At 48.1% G+C, this 23332-nt stretch overlaps 1 protein-coding gene across 1 annotated transcript in view; it reads right to left on the bottom strand.

Annotated features, from left to right (window-relative positions):
* The window catches only part of LOC135199524 (lon protease homolog, mitochondrial-like), a 120285-nt gene that overhangs the window by 12935 nt on the left and 84018 nt on the right, over positions 1-23332 (bottom strand). The window contains exons 8-9 of the mRNA XM_064227649.1: positions 17852-17998; positions 9471-9662 (exon numbers count right to left, since the gene is read on the bottom strand). Coding sequence (XP_064083719.1) covers positions 9471-9662; positions 17852-17998 — 339 coding nt within the window. The remainder of the gene's footprint in view (positions 1-9470; positions 9663-17851; positions 17999-23332) is intronic.

The raw sequence follows: 23332 nt of genomic DNA on the forward strand, positions 1-23332 counted from the left end.
GAGCCACCAGGATCATCCTGAGATTCGGGGTGACCAGTGCTCGACTGATCACCTTGCGAATCAGGCTGAACGGGGAAAGGCATAGACGAAGAGGTTGTCCCACGGGTGTTGGAGAGCGTCCTCTGCAGCTGCCCATGGGTCCGGCACGGCCGAGAAGAACACCTGGAGCTTCCTGTTGTGCCGGGTGGCGAACAGATGATCCACAACTGGTCGTCCCCACAGGTCGAAGAGCCTTTCCGCCACGTCCTGCGTGTAGAGACCACTCGGTCCCTATCACCTGATCCCGACGGCTGAGCGTGTCTGCTACTACATTCCTCTTCCCTGGAATGTAGCGTGCCGACAGCTCTATTGAGTGTGTCTCGGCCCACTCGTGCACCTGCCGAGTCAACTGGTACAACGGGAGAGACACTAGGCCCCCCTGTTTGTTGACGTAGGCCACTACCGTGGTGTTGTCGCACATCAACACCACTGAGTGCCCATCAAGCGGTCCTGGAACTCTTGGAGAGCGAGGAACGCTGCCTTGAGTTCCAGTACATTGATGTGAAGGTGCTTGTCGTTCTTGTCCACACTCCTGAAGTCAGCAACTCCTCCAGGTGTGCGCCCCATCCCTCGGTCGATGCGTCTGAGAACAGCTGCATGTCCGGGGGGGGAGTGCGCAGAGGCATCCTCTTAAGAGGTTCCTGTCGTCCAGCCACCAGGCTAGGTCCTGCCTCACCTCCTGTGTCAGTGACACTGGAAAGCTTGGGGGATCCGTCGCCTGTGACCAACTCTCCTTTAGTCTCCACTGAAGAGACCGCAGAGTGAAGACGCCCGTGAGGGACTAACTTCTCGAGTGACGACAGGTGTCCGATCACGACTTGCCATCGCTGAGCTACCTGTTCCTGCCGAGACAGGAACTGGTTGGCTGCCTCCCTGAATCTGCTGATCTGCGAGTATAGCGGGGAAGACCCCGCCCTTGATATCCGTGTCGATCAGCATACCAGGTACTTCATCCTCTGCTTGGGTTCGAGATCGGACTTTTCGAAGTTCACAACGATCCCAGATCGCGACAGAACTCGAGCAGTCGATCCCTGTCCTGTAGCAACTGCGAGCGGGAGCTCGCCAGGACTAACAATCGTCGAGATACCTCATCAGACGTATCCCGTGCGAATGGGCCCAAGCAGACACCAGAGTGAACACTCGCAGTGAACACCTGTGGGGCGGTTGAGAGACCGAAGCAAAGTGCCCTGAATTGGTACACCGTCCCGTCGAGGATGAAGCGGAGGTACTTTCTGGAGGACTGATGAATGGGTATTTGGAAATACGCATCCTTCAAGTCCACTGAAAGCATGAAATCGTTCTCCCTGATGGAGTCGAGCACTGAACGTGCCGTCTCCATCGTGAACCGGGTCTGGCGAACAAACCGGTTCAGAGGAGAGAGATCTATCACCGGGCGCCAGCGCTCCCGTAGACTTTTCCACCAGGAAGAGTCGACTGTAAAAGCCCGGTGACTGATCCGTGACGATTTCTACAAGCTCTCTTGCTCAGCATGGTCTTGATCTCCTGTCTCAATGCTACGTCCTTCGATGACCCTGGAAACGTACGACTGCTGTTGGACCGGGTTGGAGGTGAGGGGTGGCCGAGATTCGAAGGGTAATAGATATCCCTCCCGAAGGACATCTACAATCCAGGTCTCGGCGCCGTAGCGCTGCCAAGTTGCCCAATGGCTGGCCAGGCACCCCCCCACTTCCGGCAGCAGATGGGGGGGAACGCCGTCCCTAGCGTTTCCCCCCTTTCTTCGACTTCTTCCAGAGCCTCCACGGGAGGAGGAGGCTGGGAGGAGGGCTGGTTACGGCTCCCCTTTGTAGAAGTCGAAGAAGACAGAGTCTTTCCCCGGGGCTTCGACGCAGCTACCGTCTTAGCCACCGAGGAAGCGCTAGCCGAGCTCTTTGACTTGGCCGCAGTCCGAGGCTGCCCAGAAGCCTTCGAGACTGCCTGGTGAACCAGACGGTCACTGTCGTCAGTGCGCCGTCTGTCCACCGCAGCGTCCACCATCTCTCCTGGGAAGAGAGACGTGGAACTCCGTAAAGGTCCGTGCGAAGTCCCGACGCCGCTTCACGCCCGGCCGCCCTGGAAACCCGAGTAAGGACAGCGTCCCTACGTCGGAGAACCAGGTTGGCCCACAGGTTCACCGTCTGGTGGGCAAGGAAGGAGATGGCTCTTCCCCCAGACTGGCAAAGTCTCCTAAGGCCGAGTCATCTTCGGGAGAAATTCCCCCGGAGTTGGCTGCGACCTTAGATACTGTGAGGGACCACAGATCTAACCAGGAGACGGCCTGGAAAGCTGCCATGGCAGTAGATTCCAGGCCGAGTGCCTCTTGCTGCGAGAACCATAGGTTCTCGGACAGGAGCTGCTGCAGAGACACACCCGGAGTCAGCCTGGCTAACTCCGGGTTCACCTGTTTGGGCGGCATCGGGTCCTCAGATGGCACGTAAAAACGCCGCTGTCGCAGCAGAGGATGGAAGCAGCTTGCTCGACCTGCCAGACTTGAGAGAACCGTCTTGTCCGGAGACAAGCGATTCTACCTGGTCCAGCACTGAGTCGGCCAGCTCGGAACGCGGCAAACCCACCGTCGGTCTGGGTTCCCTCTTCGGGCCCCAGAACGACTCGAGCCGGGACGTGGGCTCGGATGGTGGGAGCGGCGATCCTTCCGCGAGGTCGTTGTGCTGACGAATCAGCGCCAATAACCTCGGCAAAGTTCCTCTGGATCTCAGGAGTGACTGCGTCCTGCGGAGTCGGACCATCCAGTCCTCAAACAGGAGCATCTCCCCTAGACCCTCCTCCCTCGAGGGGAGGAACCAGCGACAGACCCCTCTCGGTCTCCTGCAACCACTTGTGCATACGACCTGGCTGGTCCGAGAACCGTGCCTGGTACGTAGGACGACGTGGTGGGATCCTGAGGGGCGCACCCCTCACGATCACTCCTCAATACCTCGTCCCTCCTGGTGTAACCCGAGGAGGTTGAAGGTATGGGAGAGGCAGACCTGACGCTCCCTCCTCGCTCGCTGGCAGAACCAGTGGGCTTTGGAAGACTGCAAGGCGATCGTCAACCCGCGTGGCGATCGAGCTGCAGGCCTAGTCGAGCCGTCTCGCTGTGGAGAACGGCTGGACCGAGAAACAGCGGCCCCGGTCTCGTGTGTCAGAGGAGCTGGTGCTGGTTGCCGTACCCGATCGCTCTCTGTGCGAGTGACGGTCAGGCGACCGGCGAGCTCCACTGTCACGGTGAGACCGGTGCGTATCCTCACGGCGCGTCACGTCGCTGGTACCAGCCGTGGCTGGCGCCGGCGAACGAGGGGACCTCTTTCCCAGCCTCAGCCCGTGGCCGGTCATGGACCGTCACGTCGCCCGGGTAGCCAGCTGGTCGCCGCGAGAGCGAGAGCTGGTCTGGTGAGAGTCGCGTGAGCGGCTGTCACCAGTCTTCCGCTCCGTGCCGTGAACCTGACGCTGAGCTGGCTCAGAGGTCTGGTTCCTAGCTGCACGGTCGCTGGTAGGCGACCGTACACTCGGTAACTCTCGCGAACGAGAGGCCGAGACGGATCCTGCTGCCGTGGTCGAACCACTAACAGCAGGTGAGGAAGTGCCGGTATTAGCCGGCACTCCTCTGGTCCCGTAGTCTTCCTTCTTGCGGAAAGAAGAGACGGGTCCTGCCCGAAGGAGCAGGGTGACCAGCGGAAGAACCCCCCGTCTCACCAGAGCGAGACGGGCCCTTAGAAGTTCCCGAAGGAGACTTCTTAGGGGGGGGGGGGGGGGGGGGGGGAGGCGACCTTCTTCTTCTTAGGCGGGGGAGCCTTAGAGAAGAAGGGGAAGAGGCGGCAGACGACGACGACGACGAAGAAGACGATGAAGACGAAGACGACACCTTCCTCCTCTTCTTCTTCTTCTTCGTCAACCTCCTCAGGACCGATGTCAGATCTGTCATCCAGAGCGGAGCCGGGGCTGCTGTTGCCGAAGCAACAGGGCCCGGACGCACCTGTCCGAACAGATCAGCATCGGGAGCAGCGGAGCCAGGAACAGGAACAACGTCAGCAGGTGCAGGCATCACAGGAACAGCAGTGGAGACGGCGGGGGCAGGTACAGGAACGGCAGCAGTGGTCGGCAACGTCACGTCCAGTGAACAGCGGCTGGGCAGGCAGGTACGGCAGGTACGGCATGCTGTACAGGCGGTCCAGGTGGACGGACCAGCGGCACAGACATCCTTGGTACTGGTGGGAGGTCCAGGGGCGAGCTCTTCGGGCACACGAAGTCCGGTCGCGGCAGCACGGCAAACCCAGGCGGCAGGCATCACACTCTCCCGTTGGTACGGCGACTGGCCCCTGCACCGATGTAGTTGGTGTGACAGAGACCGCGTGCGGGGTGTACACCATGGGTGAGGAGGTGAAGCATAGCCGGGCGTTGTAAGGGTCGTGGTGGTGGTCGTAACCGTAGCATGTGTGACCGCCACAGAGCCAGAGAGATGGTGGTAGAGCAGCCCCTGGACACTCGGCACGCCCTGCAGACCCAACGATGCCCACACCTGTCCGAGGTCGTCCTTCGCGGCAACCGCACCTGAGGAAGCAGAAGTCGGGTGATTAGCAGGATCCTCTATCCGCTCGCGCGAAGACGAACGGATAGAGGACCCAGAGTACAACTCGACATCGGGGTATCTAGCGCCCTCCTCCACACTCGACAGGTCGGGTGAGGAGAAGGACCTACCCCCAAACCCCCCCGAAGGGGAAGGCGCCAAAACGTGCGAGCTGAGCGGGCGGCAGGAAAGAAGACGAAGTGTCCGTAACCAAAGGAGTCGCGGGAGAGCTTTCCGACGACTCCTTTGCAGGCCTTCGCTTCTTCCTGCCTTCGTACAAAGTCCACTGCGCCTCCGACCAATTAGAACATACTTCACAGGGCTCGGCTCGGGTGCATTCGCGCCCCCGACACCGAGCGCACAAAATATGTGGGTCAATTTCCGGGAATGAGCGGAACTTTCCGCATTTACGCCCTTCGGTACCCGGGCATAGTCTCCGTGGGGTAGCGAGGCGTGGAGATTCCATTCTTTATCAATTCAAAATTGAAGAAAAAAGAGAGGAAATGATTGTACTTACAAATGTTCACACACAAACACAACCAAATACTCAAGAAAGCAAACGACGAGAAGCGGGCAGAGAGCGTCGAACACACACGTCCACTCGCTGTGAGGCCGAAAGCAAAAGTGATTCGTTTACCTCCCAGTCGCGCGCGCGCCTGTCGGACGAAGCAGTTTAGAACTACCGAACCCCTTGTTCGAAAGCTTACGACCTATCCAGCTGCCGCTAGTACCTTCCTATTGTAAAAAGGACCGAAGGTTTGTATGCCGTGTCGGAACAAATTAGCGTACCGTCTATGCTTTCCCAAATCGGCAGATTGCGATAGTTACTACCGGAGGAAAACAGTAGATCTTTTAAAAAGTTATGCTTTACTTGTACTTCACTATATCCAATAATATTGTATGCATTCTCACATTACTATTGTATTTTAAAATACAAAAGAGCGATCGTGCGCCATTTGCATTATTTTGGTTTATAAAGCATGATAAACTGTTCTAGACTAACCATATATAATTTCCAAATCAGTTGATTAAGGCACAATACTGAAGGAATTTTTACTTTTTGTTTTACTCGGTAAAAGAAACATTTGTTACTTGAACTATTATTTTTTATTTTAGGATACGCAGTTAAGTGAAATTTATTAAAGTAAAAAAAAAAATGCATAAAATTAATAAACTAAATCCTGCCAAAGTCGCTCTCCGTGTCCATATCATCAAATACTGCTCTGAATTCTTCGCCATCAAGGCAGTCATATTTGTCATCCTTCCAGAGCCTTTTTGATCACTTTTTCATCCCCTTCATATGGAAGGTATAGTCTTGTCACCGTGGCGAGCTCTCTGGCGTGGCTTTTAAAGATCTGCCCTGTTTGACAGACCTTTGAATGTCCTTGAGACAAACCCCGAGGCTATAATTATAAAATTATAAGGGGTTTTCATTCCCAGGTTTTCTAATCTCCTTCCTATTCGGCCCTGCTCTCTCTCTCTCTCTCTCTCTCTCCCCTAAATCCTCAGCTGTCCGAGCGAAAGCTTTTTTTATGGGACAACATAGGCCCGCATTTCGCATTTTCCATACCTAATTATTTTGTATACGATTGCCCTTTCTTGGCTGTGAAGTTGATGTCTATCCATGGCTGTGAGATGACCATGAATAACTTGTAAGTCAGTGTCAAAGTCACTCCACACTTCAGTCAGGCCAAAACCTTGCCATATCGCATTCAAGCAATATTCAGTCATTGTTTCCTATCTATTATTGTGTGAGAGAGAGAGAGAGAGAGAGAGAGAGAGAGAGAGAGAGAGAGAGAGAGAGAGAGAGAGAGAGAGAGAGAGAGAGGAGATGAGAGAGAGAGAGAGAGAATCTGTTTGTATACGATTGTTTAGTTTCTCACTCGTCAAACTTACTCTGTTATGCTTTATTTCACATTTCCTTGCTCACCAATTTATTCAATACCTACGATATTAAGAAATCAAGATATGTGTAGAAGGGAGAACTGCCTCCAGACTGTACAGTCGGTATGGATTTAAACGCACGTGGAACTGGTTGAAATATTCGCAACAGCACCAAAATGAGATGCCATGGTGATAGAAAATCTGACTCTGTTTCTTGTTATTGCATAAAAAAAACTTTATCAATTGTAAACCTAAGTAATTTATTTAGAATTCTGCGTAACGGAAAAGATAATATTTGATATCTGTAATGGGAGAAATGGTTTTATCTCTGTTGTTGTTATAAATTTGGCAGATATGCGATCAAACATGTGGGAGGACCAAAACAGCCAGCCAGAGAGCTCAGCTCATTTTGTAAATACTATTGTTTGGCGTGCTAGGCTTACCCGATTCATTTGGGTGTGCTCTGCAGCTGCTGCTCAAATAATCACATTTTTCTACTAATCCCAAGAGTTGACCATGGAAAAATCCCAAGATTAACCAAAAATCCCAAGATAATAAAATAATTGACATATGCCAAGCCTTGGAGTCCTAAATATTTACTCTGTCTGTCTATCAGGAAAAGATACTGATAAATTGAATTGACGGTATCTTTTCTGTGAGAGAGAGAGAGAGAGAGAGAGAGAGAGGAGAGAGAGAGATGAGACGAGAGACGAGAGATGAGAGGGGAGACGAGAGAGAGAGAAGGAGAGAGAGAGAGACGGAGGAAGAGAGAGAGAGAGAGAGAGTATATTGCCGTGTGTTCATGCTTGTTAAAAATGTGCAATACGGGTATTCATATCTGGAAGAAAAAAAAAATATGAATTTTGTTGCTGTTAAAAAATGTGCTGTACCTACAGGTAATAAATACCTACATCTTGGAAGATAAAACAAACAAATTTTGTTGTTGTTAGTCGCCGTGGATATAAAGGGTGTGACCAGCAGACAGAGAGATTAACATTTTTCCAGAGATTAAAGAGCTGAATTTTGTTTTGAAGCTATGTCAACCCGCATTAGTAAATAGGTATCATCTTCTAAAGAAATTTTTTTCTTTTCTTTTCGCGGAAGAATCTCCAAACCATTTTGCATTCAAAGTAATGAGAAGGAATTATTCTATTCTTCATGTAATCAGTAAAATACGTACACTAATAAAAACTAAAACTACGTATTGTATGCAAAACACAACACATCATAGTTAGCTTTGCGTGTGTAAACGTTCATTCTAAGAAATTCTCAGAGTAGTATAACTAACACCTGATTGGTTGGTTGGTAGCCATGGAGATCTGTTATCCAATGACTGCCCTCTGCTTCTGTTCTATTTATAGACATATGCCGTGGATGGCACTGGTTTTGAACGTTACCATGTTCGTGATTTTCTGACTGCTGACAGCAAAAATTACTCAATAATTTTCTTTATATAATTATTTCTTCGTGAAAACAATAATATAATATGATCATTTTAACTTTAATGTATATTGGTATGAAAAATACCAGTGTGTCGTAGCGATGCATCATCAAGATAGTGGTATGAAAATACCACATGGTGTTGTAGCGATACGTAATCACGACGTACAAATCCTTTTCCCGGACCATCATCAAAATTTTACGACTCTTCAACTTCAAGATCGATATGGTGAAATATATTATATAGACATACTTATTGTTCAAATTCACAAGTTGAACTGCAAAACATTATTATATTTTGATTGTCATGTACATATATTTTTTGCATTTTATGGAATGTTTGTTTTGAAAATAATAGCTATTAGTAAACATATGGTATTAATTGTTCCACTATTTTGTTATAGGTGATCTTAGTTATCTCACATTCATTTAACAGTATTATATTGATATTTATTTAAATAAACTGTAATTAATAAATAACAATAATGAAAAGCATAAAGGGAAAAAATGTTTTTGCTGCAGTAGTGATGTTTGTTTGATTATGCATCTGACCTCACATTTCCGAAATCTGAAAAATTCCAAAAACCGAAACATCGGAATGTGTGTGTACTGCACATTTTTTTTTAATCACGCACACAATGTCTACACATTTACTGATACCCGTTGGTGAAAGACTCAAATTACAGTATTTATTCCTGAGAAGAGAGAGAGAGAGAGAGAGAGAGAGAGAGGAGAGGAGAGAGGAGAGAGAGAGAGGAGAGAGAGAGAGAGAGATGAGAGAGAAGGAGGAGGAGAGAGCGAGAGAGAGAGGGGGAGAGAGGAGAGAGGAGGAAGAGAGAGAGAATGATTTAGGATTCCAAGGCGTGTTATTTTTACAATTATTTTATTATCTTGGGATACTTTTTTAATCTTGAGATTTCCTATCCAATTCTCGAGATTAGTAAGAAAATTACCATAACTTGACTAGCAGCAGCACACATCTGAATGACTTGGCCATTAGCATGCTAAACCACCAACCTTATGAACTGACGCTCTCGGAAAAGGAACTCGCATGATACTTGAGATACATGACAAAACCACTGTTTATTGGTGAAAATTTGGGGGTCGCATGATATGCGAGATCGCACGTTACTCGAGTATATACGGTATATATATATATATATATATATATATATATATATATATATATATATATATATATATATATATATATATATATATATATATATATATATATATATATATATATATATATTTCTTACATTGACATTAATGTGAATTTCTCCAGGTTCTCGATAATTCTTGTTTTAGGAGTACTTTTCATATATATATTTACACCAACATTATTGTGGGTTTTTTTTCACCAATTTTCCATTTACTATGATGACTGGTCTTCCTTTGGGCAGCCCAGCTTGTCCAACTCCCCCAACAACCAAAAATGCTTATACAGTAGTATTCTCATATCTTCATTTTGCATCCCACTACATTAAACTGAAACAGAACTGAAAATCATTCTTGGATATGCCACTTTGAAACCACAACTTACCTGAGTTTCCTCCAACACCTGTTGCAGTTCGTATGAATTGGCGGACGTTAAGGAGGCCGCCAGATCTGCCAAATACACCGGGTTGTCGACGACCCTCTGTCCGTGTTGAATCATCTGTTGGACGCTTTCCCTATACAGGGGATTCAGAGCGATGATGTCGCGAATTGTCTTGATTATTTCTTGTGTTAAGGCCTGTACCAAAAAAATGATATATAGAGTATAAAGCATCCTTTACTCTACTTAATTCCCTTGGGAGGAAGAAAATAAAAGGCCACATTGATTCTATACTACTGCAATTGTTGAAAGGATTCCTGCGTCTTTAAGAACAACATGCTAGTGGAGTACACATTATTATATGGGTCACTCTGATGTTTATTACTGCAATGGAATATCAAATTTAGGTCAAAACCCAGGCACTGGGACCCACGAAATCAATCAGTGCTGGAAGGGAAATGGAGAACAAATAGGTTTTAAAAGTGTAACAGCAGGAAAATCTCACAGTTGCGCTATGAAATGACAATTTGTCCAAAATTGCATTTTTCCTAACTATACAAACCTGAGGTCCTTTTACAATAGGAAGGTACTAGCGGCAGCTGATAGGTCGTAAGCTTTCGAACAAGGGGTTCGGTAGTTAACTGCTTGTCCGACAGGCGCGCGCACGCGACTGGGAGGTAAACAAATCACTTTTGCTTTTGGCCCAAGCAAAAACTGCAGAGTGAGGGGTGGCAAGAGGTGGGACTATGGTGTAAAAGACCTCAAGTTTTTGTATAGTTAGGAAAAATGCAATTTTGGACAAATTGTCATTTGTTCCGACACGGCATACAAACCTCGTCCTTTTACAATAGGAAGACTCACTTCTTGGTGGGAGGAATCTGAGTCTTTTGTGAACAGACTGGTGTTCGCCCAACCTTGGAATGCCTCCCTGGTCGTAAGAGCGAGGGGAGGGATCCAAGCCTCTGTCCGATGATCGGGGTGTGCACCGCAGGATCAATGGTCAGACCTCTGGACCAAGTACTAAGAGAGAGGCAAGCGTATCTCTTCGTACCAGCAAACAAGAACAAGTTCCTATTTGCAAGAGACAACATAAAGTTATGGTTTGTCTCTTGTTGGCATCCACTTCCCCCCCCTTGTAGGAGGAAGTGGTGGATATTCGCTCCCATCCCTAGTGAAAGGGATAGGATGGGGCTCTGTCGAGTAGCTCACCGGCATCTCGTCCTTTATCCAGCAAGGTGATGACCGTATCCCTCTACCCACAGGTAGAGGGGGGAGAAAAAGATAGGAAGAGAAGCCAGTCACTCTCATTCACTTATCTATTCTTACAGTCACACCAGGACTCGATGCTGTTCAGCCTGCTAGGGTCTGGGTTAGCTACACAACGTGTTGAGCAGCCACCACGGGTCCCAAGGAAAACGATCCAAGGACCTGTGGGCAATATCCAAAAGGTAGAAGGAGGTGCCAGTGGTCTGGTTTGTACCAGACCCCTGCCTTCAGTACCTGCGCCACGGAGAAGTTCTTGTGTAACTCGAGGGAGTGTACTTCTAGGTCATCTTGGTGCTGACGAAGAGTCTTCAACACTCAGCCTGGGATGTCGAGTTTCTTCAGAAAGCGCGGTCGCGCTTTCACAGGACAAAGCAGCATCTTCGCATCGAAGGCGGTGAAGTCCATTAGGGAGGGGATTGTGAAGGACTCTAACCGATCGTCAGGAACCGAAGGGTTCAGAGTCTTCGCTACGAATTCGGTACGAAATCGAGCGTCACGAATCCCCATCCCCTGGATGCTTGACTTCGCAGGAAAAGTCATGCAATTACCTCAGAGGAAAAGAAGGGAATGGTCGTATGACCTATCCCTCTTCTCGACTTCGGTGATGTCCTGTACCCATACTGGTCTATCCGTCTGCAGCGAAGTTGTTCTTCTCGGTAGTGGATAGGACACCGACACTCAATGGTGGGTGTCGATGGTATGGGTACTGTGACAAGCCGTTAGGACGAAGAAAAGACTGTTATGGAACAACCGAACTAAGTCCACAGCGAAAGTTCGTAACAGAAACTTGGGCGCTCTGACAGCTGCCGACTGACTGCGTTCGGTAGGAGGCAAGTTGTCCAAGCACCCGAGCAAGTCACGTGACCTTCGCCTTAAAAGGGTTATGCCAAGAGACTAAACAAATAATTTGTTCGTCACCGATGCCAGAAGGCAAGGTGATGACTCTCTTAAGGCATGTGCCCAACAGGCGAAAGTCAATTGCCTTCTAGAGACCGAGGTCCCTGATGGCAAGATATCTCATAGTATAGTTGATTCTCGGCTAAGGAGAAACAACACTATGTGTCGTTGAAGACGAAGGTGTACAGAAAATGCAACCTACGTCTTCACAGCTGAACCGAGAGAAGGATTCTCAAGATTCTGAACCTGTGCTACAAAGACTGAGAACGCTAACCGCTATTCATTGCTGTCCGGTGAGGATCGTAGTTGCAATAAAAGCGGAGCGCTTTTCAGTAATGAAGACAGGGAAATACTGCCTGAAGAACTGCTTCTCATGGGCTGAACATTTGAAGTAAGAGCTGTCAGGTCGGAGAGTAGGCGATGTCTTCTGACATATCTGTTAATTCGGGGCGAGCAATGAATAACTTGCACACTACGAATACGAGATATTTTGAAGACAAACTCAGATGTCTGCAAAAATCATTCGCATAATCGTGTGGTGCGATGCAGCGGGTGACTAGTACAGACTTCTGTTACCGTGCGGTAAACAGAAAGATGAAAGAGTCCAAGAGATATCTCTGTTGAAAATTCTCGCAATGTCGAAGGCGATGAAATCGAGCGTCACAGCAGTAGAAGGTCCTTCATTATTGCGAGAATCCCCGTTAATCAGAGACCTAAGTCCATGATTGTTGGGCAGAGATACGGTTCGGTAGTCAATCAAACCAGGGGAGAGAGACGTAACCGACCGTGCATCTCCGAGACCTAGCTGATACTGAGCCGCTATCAGGCAGTTCAATACGCAGTAGCTCTCGGTGACTCGTCATCCTGAGTTGCCAGGTAATCCATTATTCCACGAAGGAATGCGTTCGGCTAGAACCATCGAGCATAAAGAATACGCTCGAGCAATTATATTTAACCGAAACGGATTTCGGTAAATACAAAAGCTGATTTGGTGTTGTCATGACAATACCAAGTATCTAAAATCGAAACTGATAACTGCTGGGAGGTTGCAGGCAACCCAGAGTTGCAGTTCAATTAAGATACAATTCGTCTCGGTCACAAACCGTAGAGTTAACTACGGTATGCGCCTCTACCCCCCGGACAATTCAACTGTTAAAAGAATCATGTCGCGAGGGTAATATACGTAGTATATTTGTAGGTTCTGTACCACGGCCTCCATCCTAAATTCTTTTCCTCTCGAGGAATGAGAATAAGGATTGGAGATCGACCGCCTTCGTTCTCTAGTCAAGAGAGTGAAGGAGAAGTCTTTCCCAAAGGAAAGCTTCAATGGTGAACAGAATACCGAAGACGATAGTTCAAGCCAACTGGAAGTTCCCGTCCGTTCTTCTCTATTCCAGGTTAATCGCCTACTGTGAGATACTCTTCTTTCAGCAGCAGTCTTCTTCCAAATCTTAGAAATTACAGGAATTCGAGCATAAGCGAGGTTCCCGATTATCGTGTAACAATTATCGGGGATTCTCGCTCACTTTGGACCGTGGTCTCGCCTAAGTGTTTGGAGATCGTAAAAACTCTGAACACTCTGAGTGCGCTAGAAATTCCGTAGAATTCTAAGCACTCTGCGAAACCCCCCACCGAATTCGTCAAACGATATCGGCTGGTGATCCTCCCGATTCCCGTAGAAATCGAGAAAGGGGCAGGATCCCTCCTCAACGACCGGCTTACGTCAGGTAGGACCCGAAGGTTCCCCCCGGTAGCGCAGCCCCTAACGTGGGATCTTACAGAGAAATCTCTGTAGGATCCCTCCCCTTTCCCTCGTAGCCGTAAGGAGAGAGGGAATGGGGGAGGAATTGGATACTGGCTCGCCTTCCCAGCGGAACTAGCAGTTGGAGAAGAAAGGAGCAGCCATCGCCTTACGGCGATGGCCTCTCAGAGCCTGGGAAAACGTATCGTCAGGAGAAAACGTTTTTCCCGAGGAGGGTTACGAATCATACTGTAGGTAAGGGTCTGCCGCCACTGTGAACGTCGTCTGGGTGGGGCTGATCGACACCTGACAGGAGAGAGCCGATACCGTTCCTCCGACTCATTCCAGTCCTCGTCGAGGTCGAAACCTCAGGAGGACCGAAGGGGTATTCAAATACGGTGTCCGAAGACACGTAGAAAACGCCTCTGTCGCAGTAGAGGAGGTGAAGTAGCTTGTTCGACCGGCCAGAACTGAGAGAGCCTTCTTGTCCGGAGACGAGAGACTACCTGGTTCAACACAGTCGGCAAGCTCCGATCGCGGCAGACCCACCGTCGATTTGGGTTCCCTCTCGGGCCCCAAAACGACTCGAGCCGAGACGTGGCTCTGCTGGTGGGAGCGGCGATCCTTCCCCGAGGTCGTTGTGCTGACGAATCAGCGCCATAACCTCGGCAAAGTTCCTCTGGATCTCGGAAGTCACAGCATCTTGCAGAGTGGGACCGTTAAGCCCTTCGAACAAGAGCATATTCCGAGAACCTTCCTCCTAAGAAGGGGGAACAGCGACAGCCCTCTCGGTCTTCTCCATCCACTTGCGCATACGTCCTGGCCGGTTCAAGAACCGTGCCTGGCACGTAGGGCGTCGTGGTGGGATCATGAGGGGCGCACCCCTCACGATCACTCCTCAATACCTCGCTCCTCCCGGTGTAACCCGAGGAGGTTTGAAGGTACGGGAGAGGCAGACCTGACGCTCCCTCCTCGCTCGCTGGCAGAACCAGCAGGCTTGGAGGGCTGCAGGCGATCGTCAACCCGCGGTGGCGATCGAGCTGCAGGCCTGGTCGAACCGTCTCGCTGTGGAGAACGGCTGGACTGAGCACAGCGGCCCCGATCTCGAGTGTCAGAAGAGCTGGTGCTGGTTGCCGTACCCGATCGCTCTCTGTGAGAGCGACGGTCAGGCGACCTGCAGGCTCCACTGTCACAGTGAGACCGGTGCTTGTCCTCACGGCACGTCACGTTGCTGGTTCCAGCCGTGGCTGGCACCGGCGAACGGGAGGGACCTCTTCCCAGCCTCAGCCCGTGGCCGGTCGTGGACCGTCACGTCCCCGGGTAGCCAGCTGGTCGCCGCGAGAGCGAGAGCTGGTCTGGTGAGAGTCGCGTGAGCGGCTGTCACCAGTCTTCCGCCCCGTGCCGTGAACCTGACGCTGAGCGGACTCAGAGGTCTGGTTCCTGGCTGCACGGTCGCTGGTAGGCGACCGTACACTCGGTACCTCCCGCGAACGAGAGGCCGAGACGGACCCTGATGCAGTGGCAGAACCACTGACACCAGGAGAAAGGACAGTACCGGTGTTAGCCGGTACCCCTCTGTCCCCGTAGTCTTCTTCCTTGTGGAAGAAGAGAAGGGCCCCGCTCCCGAAGGAGCAGGAGGACCAGCGGAAGGAACCCTCCCGTCCCACCGAGGTGAGACGGGTCCCGAGAAAATCCCGAGGGAGACTTCTTAGGAGGGAGGAGGCAACCTTCTTCTTCCTCGGCTGTGAAGCCTTAGAAGTCGAAGGGGAAGAGGCGGCAGCCGACGACGATGAAGAAGATGAAGACGACGACACCTTCCTCCTCTTCTTCGTCAGCTTCCTCAGGACAGACGTAAGATCTGCTATCCAGGGCGGAGCCGGGGCTGCTGTAGCCGAAGCCACAGGGCCCGGACGCACCTGTACAGACAGACCAAAGTCTGGGGTAGTACCACCACGAACAGGGACGACGTCAGCAGGTATGGGCATCTCAGGAACAGCAGGCACAGCCAGCACATCATCGGTAGGGACAGCCAGCGCAGCAACGGCAGGGACAGCCAGCGCAGCAACGGCAGGAACAGCCAGCGCAGCAACTGCATGGACAGTCAGCCCAGAATCGGCAGGTACGGCAGGCAGCACCGGAAACACAGGAAGTGGAGCAGCAGCCAGCAACATCCTGGTACCGGCGGCAGGTCCAGGGGCGAGCTCTAGGGCAGCGGAAGTGTGGTCGCGGCAGCGCGGCAACCACGAGCGGCGGCGGCACGCCCCCTCTCGGTACGGCGAACGGCACTTCACAGCGGCTGTAGACAAGACTGTTACCACGTGAGGCGAGTTACACCAGGTGAGGAGGGACGTCGTCACCTGGAGCGTGGTCACCACTCCATGGGTGACCGCAGTAGGCCCAGACATAGAACCGCAGCCCCTGGACACTAGCACGCCCTGCAAATGGAAGGACGCCCATACCTCACCAAGGTCCACCCTCGTGGCAGTAGCACCTGCGGAAATAACAGTAGTAGCGATTAGTGGGGGGGAAGTCCCCTCGCGCGGGGGGGTGAGCCCTCTCCGAACGAGTGGAAGACCCCGAATACAATTGTACATCGGGCACCGAGCGCCCTCCCCACGCTCGACGGATCGGGCGAGGAGAAGAACGCAGATAACCTCCCCCCCCAAGGGGAAGGGCCATCTGTGGGAGCTGAGCGGGGGGGGGGGGGGGGGGGGGGGGGGGGGTTTCTCGTTCCCCACCCCCGCACAGCACCCATGTACCCAACAATAATAATAAGAGCCCGAGAGCAATCGTGCCCTCGGCCCGAATGCAAGGGCATAAGGATCAATTCCCTGACTGAGCGGAACTTGAACCAAATAAAAATTGATGCAATCAATAATAAAAGGAATAAAAATGCCCAAAAAGAAATCTTGCATTACGATTCACTTCACAATGATAAGGGCTCGGATCGAGCGCATTTGCGCCCTCGGTACCGAGCGCAAGGGTAAAAGGATCATTCCCGATTATGAATGGAAACCTTGATCCATAATGAATTGATGCAATCAAAATATATATGAAAATGAAAAAGAATACTGCGCTTGCGATTTCACTTCATACAAATAAAAAGGGGAAGGATCAATTCCCGGGAAATAGCGGAAACATTGATCCAAGTAAACAATGCAATCTCAATAAAATATGAAAATGAAAAAGAACTGCACTTGCGATTTCACTTCATTCAAATAAAAAGGGGAAAGGATCAATTTCCGGGTAAGCTCGGAAACTGATCCAAAATGAGTATTGCTACAATCAAAATAATATATATGAAAATGAAAAAGAATACTGTACTTGCGATTCCACTTCCATACAGAATAAGTTTTCGTGCCGAGCGCATTCGCTTGGCAACGAGCATACAGGTCAAAAAAAAATATAAATGAAAAGAGCACTTACTTACGATTTTCATCTACACATTTCCAACCAAAATATACGCTCGGAGCGAGCGCTCTCCCGCCCTCGGCACCGAGCATACACAATACGGATCATTTTCTGGGAAAATGAATTCCCGCACTTACGCCCTTCAGTTCGGCACTCGGGTAATCGGAGGGCGTGTGAAACCAAGATCCTTTAATTCACAATTGAATTCAATGGAAATAAATATGAAATGATTGTACTTACAATTCAGTTTCACTAGATAAATAGAAAAAGAAAAACACAACCATGCGAAAGCAACGACGATGAAGCGGGCAGAGAGCGATGATACACGTCCACACGCCAGCAGGCCGAAAGCAAAAGTGATTGTTTACCTCCCAGTCGCGCGCGCGCGCCTGTCGGACAAGCAGTTAACTACCGAACCCCTTGTTCGAAAGCTTACGACCTATCCAGCTGCCGCTAGTACCTTCCTATTGTAAAAGGACCGAAGGTTTGTATGCCGTGTCGGAACAAACAACTATTTGGGGAGGGTAGAAGTTAAGTACTATATCTTAGTTTAACCAGACCACTGAGCTGATCAACAGCTCCCTAGAGCTGGCCCAAAGGATTAGATATTTTTACATGGGCTAAGAACCAGTTGGTTATTTAGCAATGGGACCTACAACTTATTGCAGGATCAAACCACATCATATGGAGAAATTAATTTCTAACCACCAGAAACGAATTCCTCTGATTCCTCATTGGTAGAGCGGGGAATCGAACTCGGGGCTACCTAACCAGTAGGTGAGCACGTAAACCACTTGTCTCCAACGAGGAACCTATGGGGAGGGGGGGGGGGGGGGGGGGGTGGAAAGTGAGACAGAAGAAAGAGAATATAAACGGACGTACAGTCAAAGGAATGAAAGGGGTTGCAGCTAGGGGCCGAAGGGATGCTGCATAGAACTTTAATGCCACCAGTGCACAGAGTGAGGACTGATGACACTAACTCCCCACAGGGGAATGTTAATTACCAAGCTACATAAATTTATGGAAATTACCCAGCAGCTCCCATCACAACGAAGTGTTATCTGCAGTTTACCTTTACTTCCTCTGTTGTCTGGAACTTATCATGAGTGATGTTTTCCACCTGTGCTAGGAGGACTCTCTTTGGAGTAGGAGGTGTTTGCGTGGAAGCATCTACAGTCGGGGTACCCTCAATATTTTCAGAACTTTGCACAGTTTCTGCCTATCAAGTGGAGAGAGGCTCACAGTTAGGATTTCAAAATTACGACAAAGCAGAACTACCGTAACAGTAAATATTCTAAACATAAATTTTTGTTGTGTGAGCTTCTAAATAGTTTATCTTTCCCTTACTAGATTTTAGGATCATCATTTATAAGAATGAACACAGAAAATATTTCCCAACTTTGATAATATTTCCTGTCAAGAAAAAAAAAAAATAAATAAATAAAAAAAAAATAAAAGCAAAGTCATATCATAACAGGTAGTATTTTTTGAAAAAACAAAATTATTTTTCTAATATCCATATACTAAACCAAACAACCTGTATTATATATAAATACTGAATAAAAAATCATATAATTCATGCCTAGGTTAGGATTCCCTTTCATTCTTTTTTACCTACTGCCTGAAGTAAATTAAAGCTATTATTTACAGCAGCAGCTGGGGACAGTTTCAAGAAATAATTTCAAATGCAGTATTTACAAACTAGCAGGAGCTAGGGGAAAAGTTTCTAGAATAATTTCAAATACAGTATTCCCATACTAGTTATCATGAATGAAATAGCATAATAAGACAGTATTCAGTGCTACAGAGATGTACGTACTATGCAGAATCAAAACAGATAATATTCAGTGCTAATAAGGTGGACACTGAATTAAATCAACCAGAAAGTAATGTGGATACAGGTTTATCAACCTGATGTCTAATGTCCAGAATCAAAGAAAAATGATATTGTAATGATACAATTAAGTTTGTTCATACTTACCTGGCAGATATATATATAGCTGTATTTTCCGAATCCGACAGAAATTTAAACACTTACGACACACGCAGTGGGAGTCAGGTGGTTAGTACCCATTCCCGCCGCTGGGAGGCGGGTATCAGGAATCATTCCCATTTTCTATTCATAATTTTTATTTCCACTGTCTCCTGAGGGGAGGTGGGTGGGTACTTGATTATATATATCTGCCAGGTAAGTATGAACAAACTTAATTGTATCATTAAAATATCATTTTGTTCATGAAACTTACCTGTCAGATATATATATAGCTGAATCCCACCTTTGGTGGTGGGAGTAGACAGAATAGATTTTAGGAAACATATATATGCAGATAATTGATATCTTGATTCCTTACCTGTTAGCATAGCTGACTTCGTGGTTACTGCCGCGTAAGTCTGCTTGTGCTACTAGAGTTGCCAGCGAGGTAGAGACCTATATAGCTGGTGCACTCCAGATGATCTGTCAACAGGGGCGAGACCACGACGTGACTAGACCATATTGACCATACCATGAGGGCTAAGAAGTAAAATAAATATATATATAAAAATATATATCACACCTGACCCACCTAGCAAAGTTTAAGGTGTGTTAACTAAGGCTTAAGAGTTAAGAAGTCACCGTTGTCGGCGACTCAACTACTAAATTAAGAGCTCTTCCTAACCATTTTCTACAGGATAGGATGAGTGGTACTTCTTGCCCCCAAGATTGTGTCTGCAGACACGTATGGCCCTAGCGAGCAGCAGATCTCATATGCCATCTTCACATCTCGCAGGGAGTGTGAATTGAACACAGAGTTGCTTCGCTAAAACATGGTACTCAGGATGTTGCTGAGTGCCATGCTCTGTTGAAATGCTTCCGAGGCCGCGCCCTCACCTCGTGAGCATTCAAATCAAAAGATTTCAAATCTTTGTGCCAACACAATGAAGGAGCTTTTTTGAAAGAAATCCTTAACAATAAAGCCAGGGTGTTCTTCGATATGGGCAAGTCTGGTCTTTTCGGAACACTGCAGATTGTCTGTACGACTTCGACTTTCTTGAGTTTTATGTAGATAAACTTGAGAGACCTGACAGGGCACAGGACTCTCTCTGGCTCCTGCCCACTAACTTGTGCCATCCCTGCTTCCAAGCTCCTGGTCCCAAGGACAAAACGGGTTTCCATTCTTAGGCCACAACGAAAAGCTTAGAGAGCACACCTCCTTGTGTTCTCTAAAGCCAAAACTTGTGACGATGGCTTAAAATCTCACTAACCCTCTTTGTCGTATCTAGGGTGGTTAGAAAAAAATGCCTTCCTGATCACATGCAAGAAGTTAACAGGAAGGAGATGTTCGAATGCTTTGACATCAAGAACTTCAGACTATGTCTAAGTTCCATATTGAAAGCTTCGATCTGGACATGCACAGTCAGTCCGTCTGTACTAACGTCAGGTGACCGACCAGTTTACCAGTCAGACGAATCAAGGACAGCAAGGCTGTACCCTGAAGACCATAAGGCACTATTCTTCGCTGAAGGATGAGTGGTCTGGACTGCCTGGGCGATTCAAGCTAAGCAACCTTGGGGATGTATCAACGCAACCCAACGCCGTTAGCAAATCAACTCCTGAGCCACTCCTGACTCGAGCTTCTGGTGCCAGGAGAAAGGAGCGAGGAGCAAAAAGGCGATTCAGTCCCGAAGGAAGAATGCCTGACAGTCCAACCTGGTCTCATGTTAAACGATCATCGGGGGTGTATAAACGCAACCGACTTCGTCAACAAGAAATTCAGGGCTACTATATGTCTCCTGATCTCGCACGAGTGTCTGACTCCGAGAAAACAGGTGAGACAAAAAGTAGATGGTGAGCGAGTTTCGAGATTTCACAGAACTCAAAAGATCGTGAAGGGCTTTGTTGTTTGACAGAAGCAAATCTCTGAGCCCCAAGGCCGTTCAACAACATATTTGCGTATTCTTTAATAGTTGTGACTGCCAGCTTATACCCATTCTTCAAAACGGAAAGGAAGACGGCAATCTTATGCTGTCAACATCTCGATAGTCTGAACATAGTCAGACTCAGAGCGGAGAGGTTATAGGTACCTTTCGTGTTAAAGAGACCGACTCTCTCGGAAAAGGTCCTTGGAAGGACGTGACCTCTGTGAATCTAGGATCTTGAAGGCCAACATGGGGCGATTAGCGTCATTGTCGCTCCCTGTGATGATATAAATCATCTTATTACATTTCCTAAGCGATTGAAAAAAGGGGAAAAGAGACTAAACATCCATCCCCGTTCAATATCATAGGATGGCGTTTAATGTTACCGCTCCCGGATCGAGAATAAGGGAGCAGAGAAGAAGAAGCCTCTTCGTCCTCAACCTAGCGAAGAGATGAATGAAAGGACGTCCCTAAAGTCTCCACAACTCTCAACATACTTCTAAAGAAAGATTCCACTCGGAAGTCAGTAGTTGCTGCCTTCGATCGAGACGATTCGTACGGACTTTTGCAATCCTGTAACGAACCTCTAGAGGATCGTTCCATTCTACGCCTGTTGTTATAATAAAAGGCTCTTTTCTCGTAAACCCGAACCGGGGACGACCGAGAGAAGATACTTCCTAAGATATGAGAGAGCTGTGGAAGATCAGAGTTGATATGGACCATGGTTCCAAAAACTCGTTTCGAGGACTGGAGGGACGACTGAAATGCTTCCACTTCTTTCAGATTATGATCCAGGACATCTGAATCCCTCTCCAGATGTCGGCACCTTCTTTCTATCACCTCAAGAGATACTTAACGCACGAGAGATGTTCAGAATCATTCCTAGATCTTTAATAAAATTTCAGTTTCCCGGTAGGAAAAAACTGTAGAGGTCTGAATTGCAGTCTATTCAGGGAAACAAACTTCTTTAGGAAGGAAATGGTCCCCAGCAAGCTCATCCATTCCCTCACACAGTATGTTTACTTCCCTAATAAGGCTGCGCTTTGCCTAAGCAAGAGAGCATATAATAGTGCAATGTTGCGGTAGACTCGTAGTCCTATACCGTGCGGTAACGAGCACCGAAAGTAGTAAGATATCTCTGTAGAACATATTAAGGCCAAACGAATGCAATGTTTATTCATTCATGTAAGAAATCCCCTCAATCTTAGGCTAAAGTCCGTGATTGTAGGGCAGAGATACAGATAGTCAGTCAATCCCGCAGGAGAGAGAGAGACGTAACTGCCATCACAGAGATACGGTTAGTCAGTCAATCCCGCAGGAGAGAGACGACCTAACCTACCGCGCATGACAGCGAAACGAGCTGTTAAACTGGCTCGTTTGGACAGATTGGACTGGAGGAGGAGGACAGTGACAGCAGCAGCTTACGATCGTCCGTCATCGTCGTCTCTTAAACTTTATGCCTGGGGTTTTGCCAGCTACCCTAGTCTACGAAGAAAAAGGTCCGTTATTTTTTAGCATAAAGAGACTCTCAAGCTGGATATTTAAGCGAAACAGAAAACGCTAAATATAAAGATGCGTTTTGTGTCGTCAGAACACTACCATACAACGGTAAAAGATAAATCGGAAACTCCTGGAAGGCTGCAGGGAGTAACGATTAAAATGTCCTTAAAATGGACAATAGACCTCTCGGTTTGCCATCCGAAGAGGTAACTACAGCAAGCGTATATGACTTGAACCAACCAGAAATAAAATAACGCAAGGCAAAATATGAAATTATATCACAATAAAGTTTGTTCATACTTACCTGGCAGACATATATATAGTGAATTCGGAAATACAGCTACATACATATCTGACAGGCAAGTTTCATGAACAAAACTTAGGAGAATCGAAGCAGTCAGCTCAAGCTTCTTATGTTATTGGACATAAGGGTTCATTGACGTAGTCTACAAGTCTATTTCTTGTACGAGTCTGCGAATGACGAATGAGAGCTCTTCCGAATCTTGTCAATAAGAGCTTATTCGCTTACGCAATATCAAGTTAATGAGATGTTTGTCAATGAGAACTAACCCATTTACGGGACAAAGAGATATTTTGTCAATGAGGGGATACCCACTTACTTGACAAAACAATAGTATATTGTCAATGGGGAAAGTCACTGAATTGACAAAACGTAATCCAGGAAGTCGAGCATTTATTTTTCCGATTCCCGTCTCAAACGAGGAAGGGGCAAGAATCCTGTTTAAGAGACTGGGCTTACGTCAGGTCGAACGACGATGTTCAATTCGGCAGCGTAGTCCCGACTAGGAACTAACAAAATCAATTCGGCAGCGTAGTCCCGACTAGGAACTAACAAATCTATCATCTGAAAAGCCCTTTCAGATGGGCTAAAAAGCTGGCAAAATTATCCTGGGAAGAGGAAGAAACTCTCCAACCAGCTTCCTCTCCCGTATCACAACTAATGCCTGCTAAAGCTTAAAATTTATTGGCAGTATGGCAAAGGAAGTCCTGTCTTGAGCTTTCCTGAAGAGCGTACTTTTGATGAGTGCCTTTGCAAGAATCCTACTGAACGTTGTTCCGAGAGTCCTGACGTGCAGGACATCGAGCCTTTATAACCCGTAACTGCCTTATCGCAAAGTCTTGACTGCGGTAGTGG

Source organism: Macrobrachium nipponense, chromosome 25, assembly GCF_015104395.2.
Source record: "Macrobrachium nipponense isolate FS-2020 chromosome 25, ASM1510439v2, whole genome shotgun sequence".
NCBI classification, from domain to species: domain Eukaryota; kingdom Metazoa; phylum Arthropoda; class Malacostraca; order Decapoda; family Palaemonidae; genus Macrobrachium; species Macrobrachium nipponense.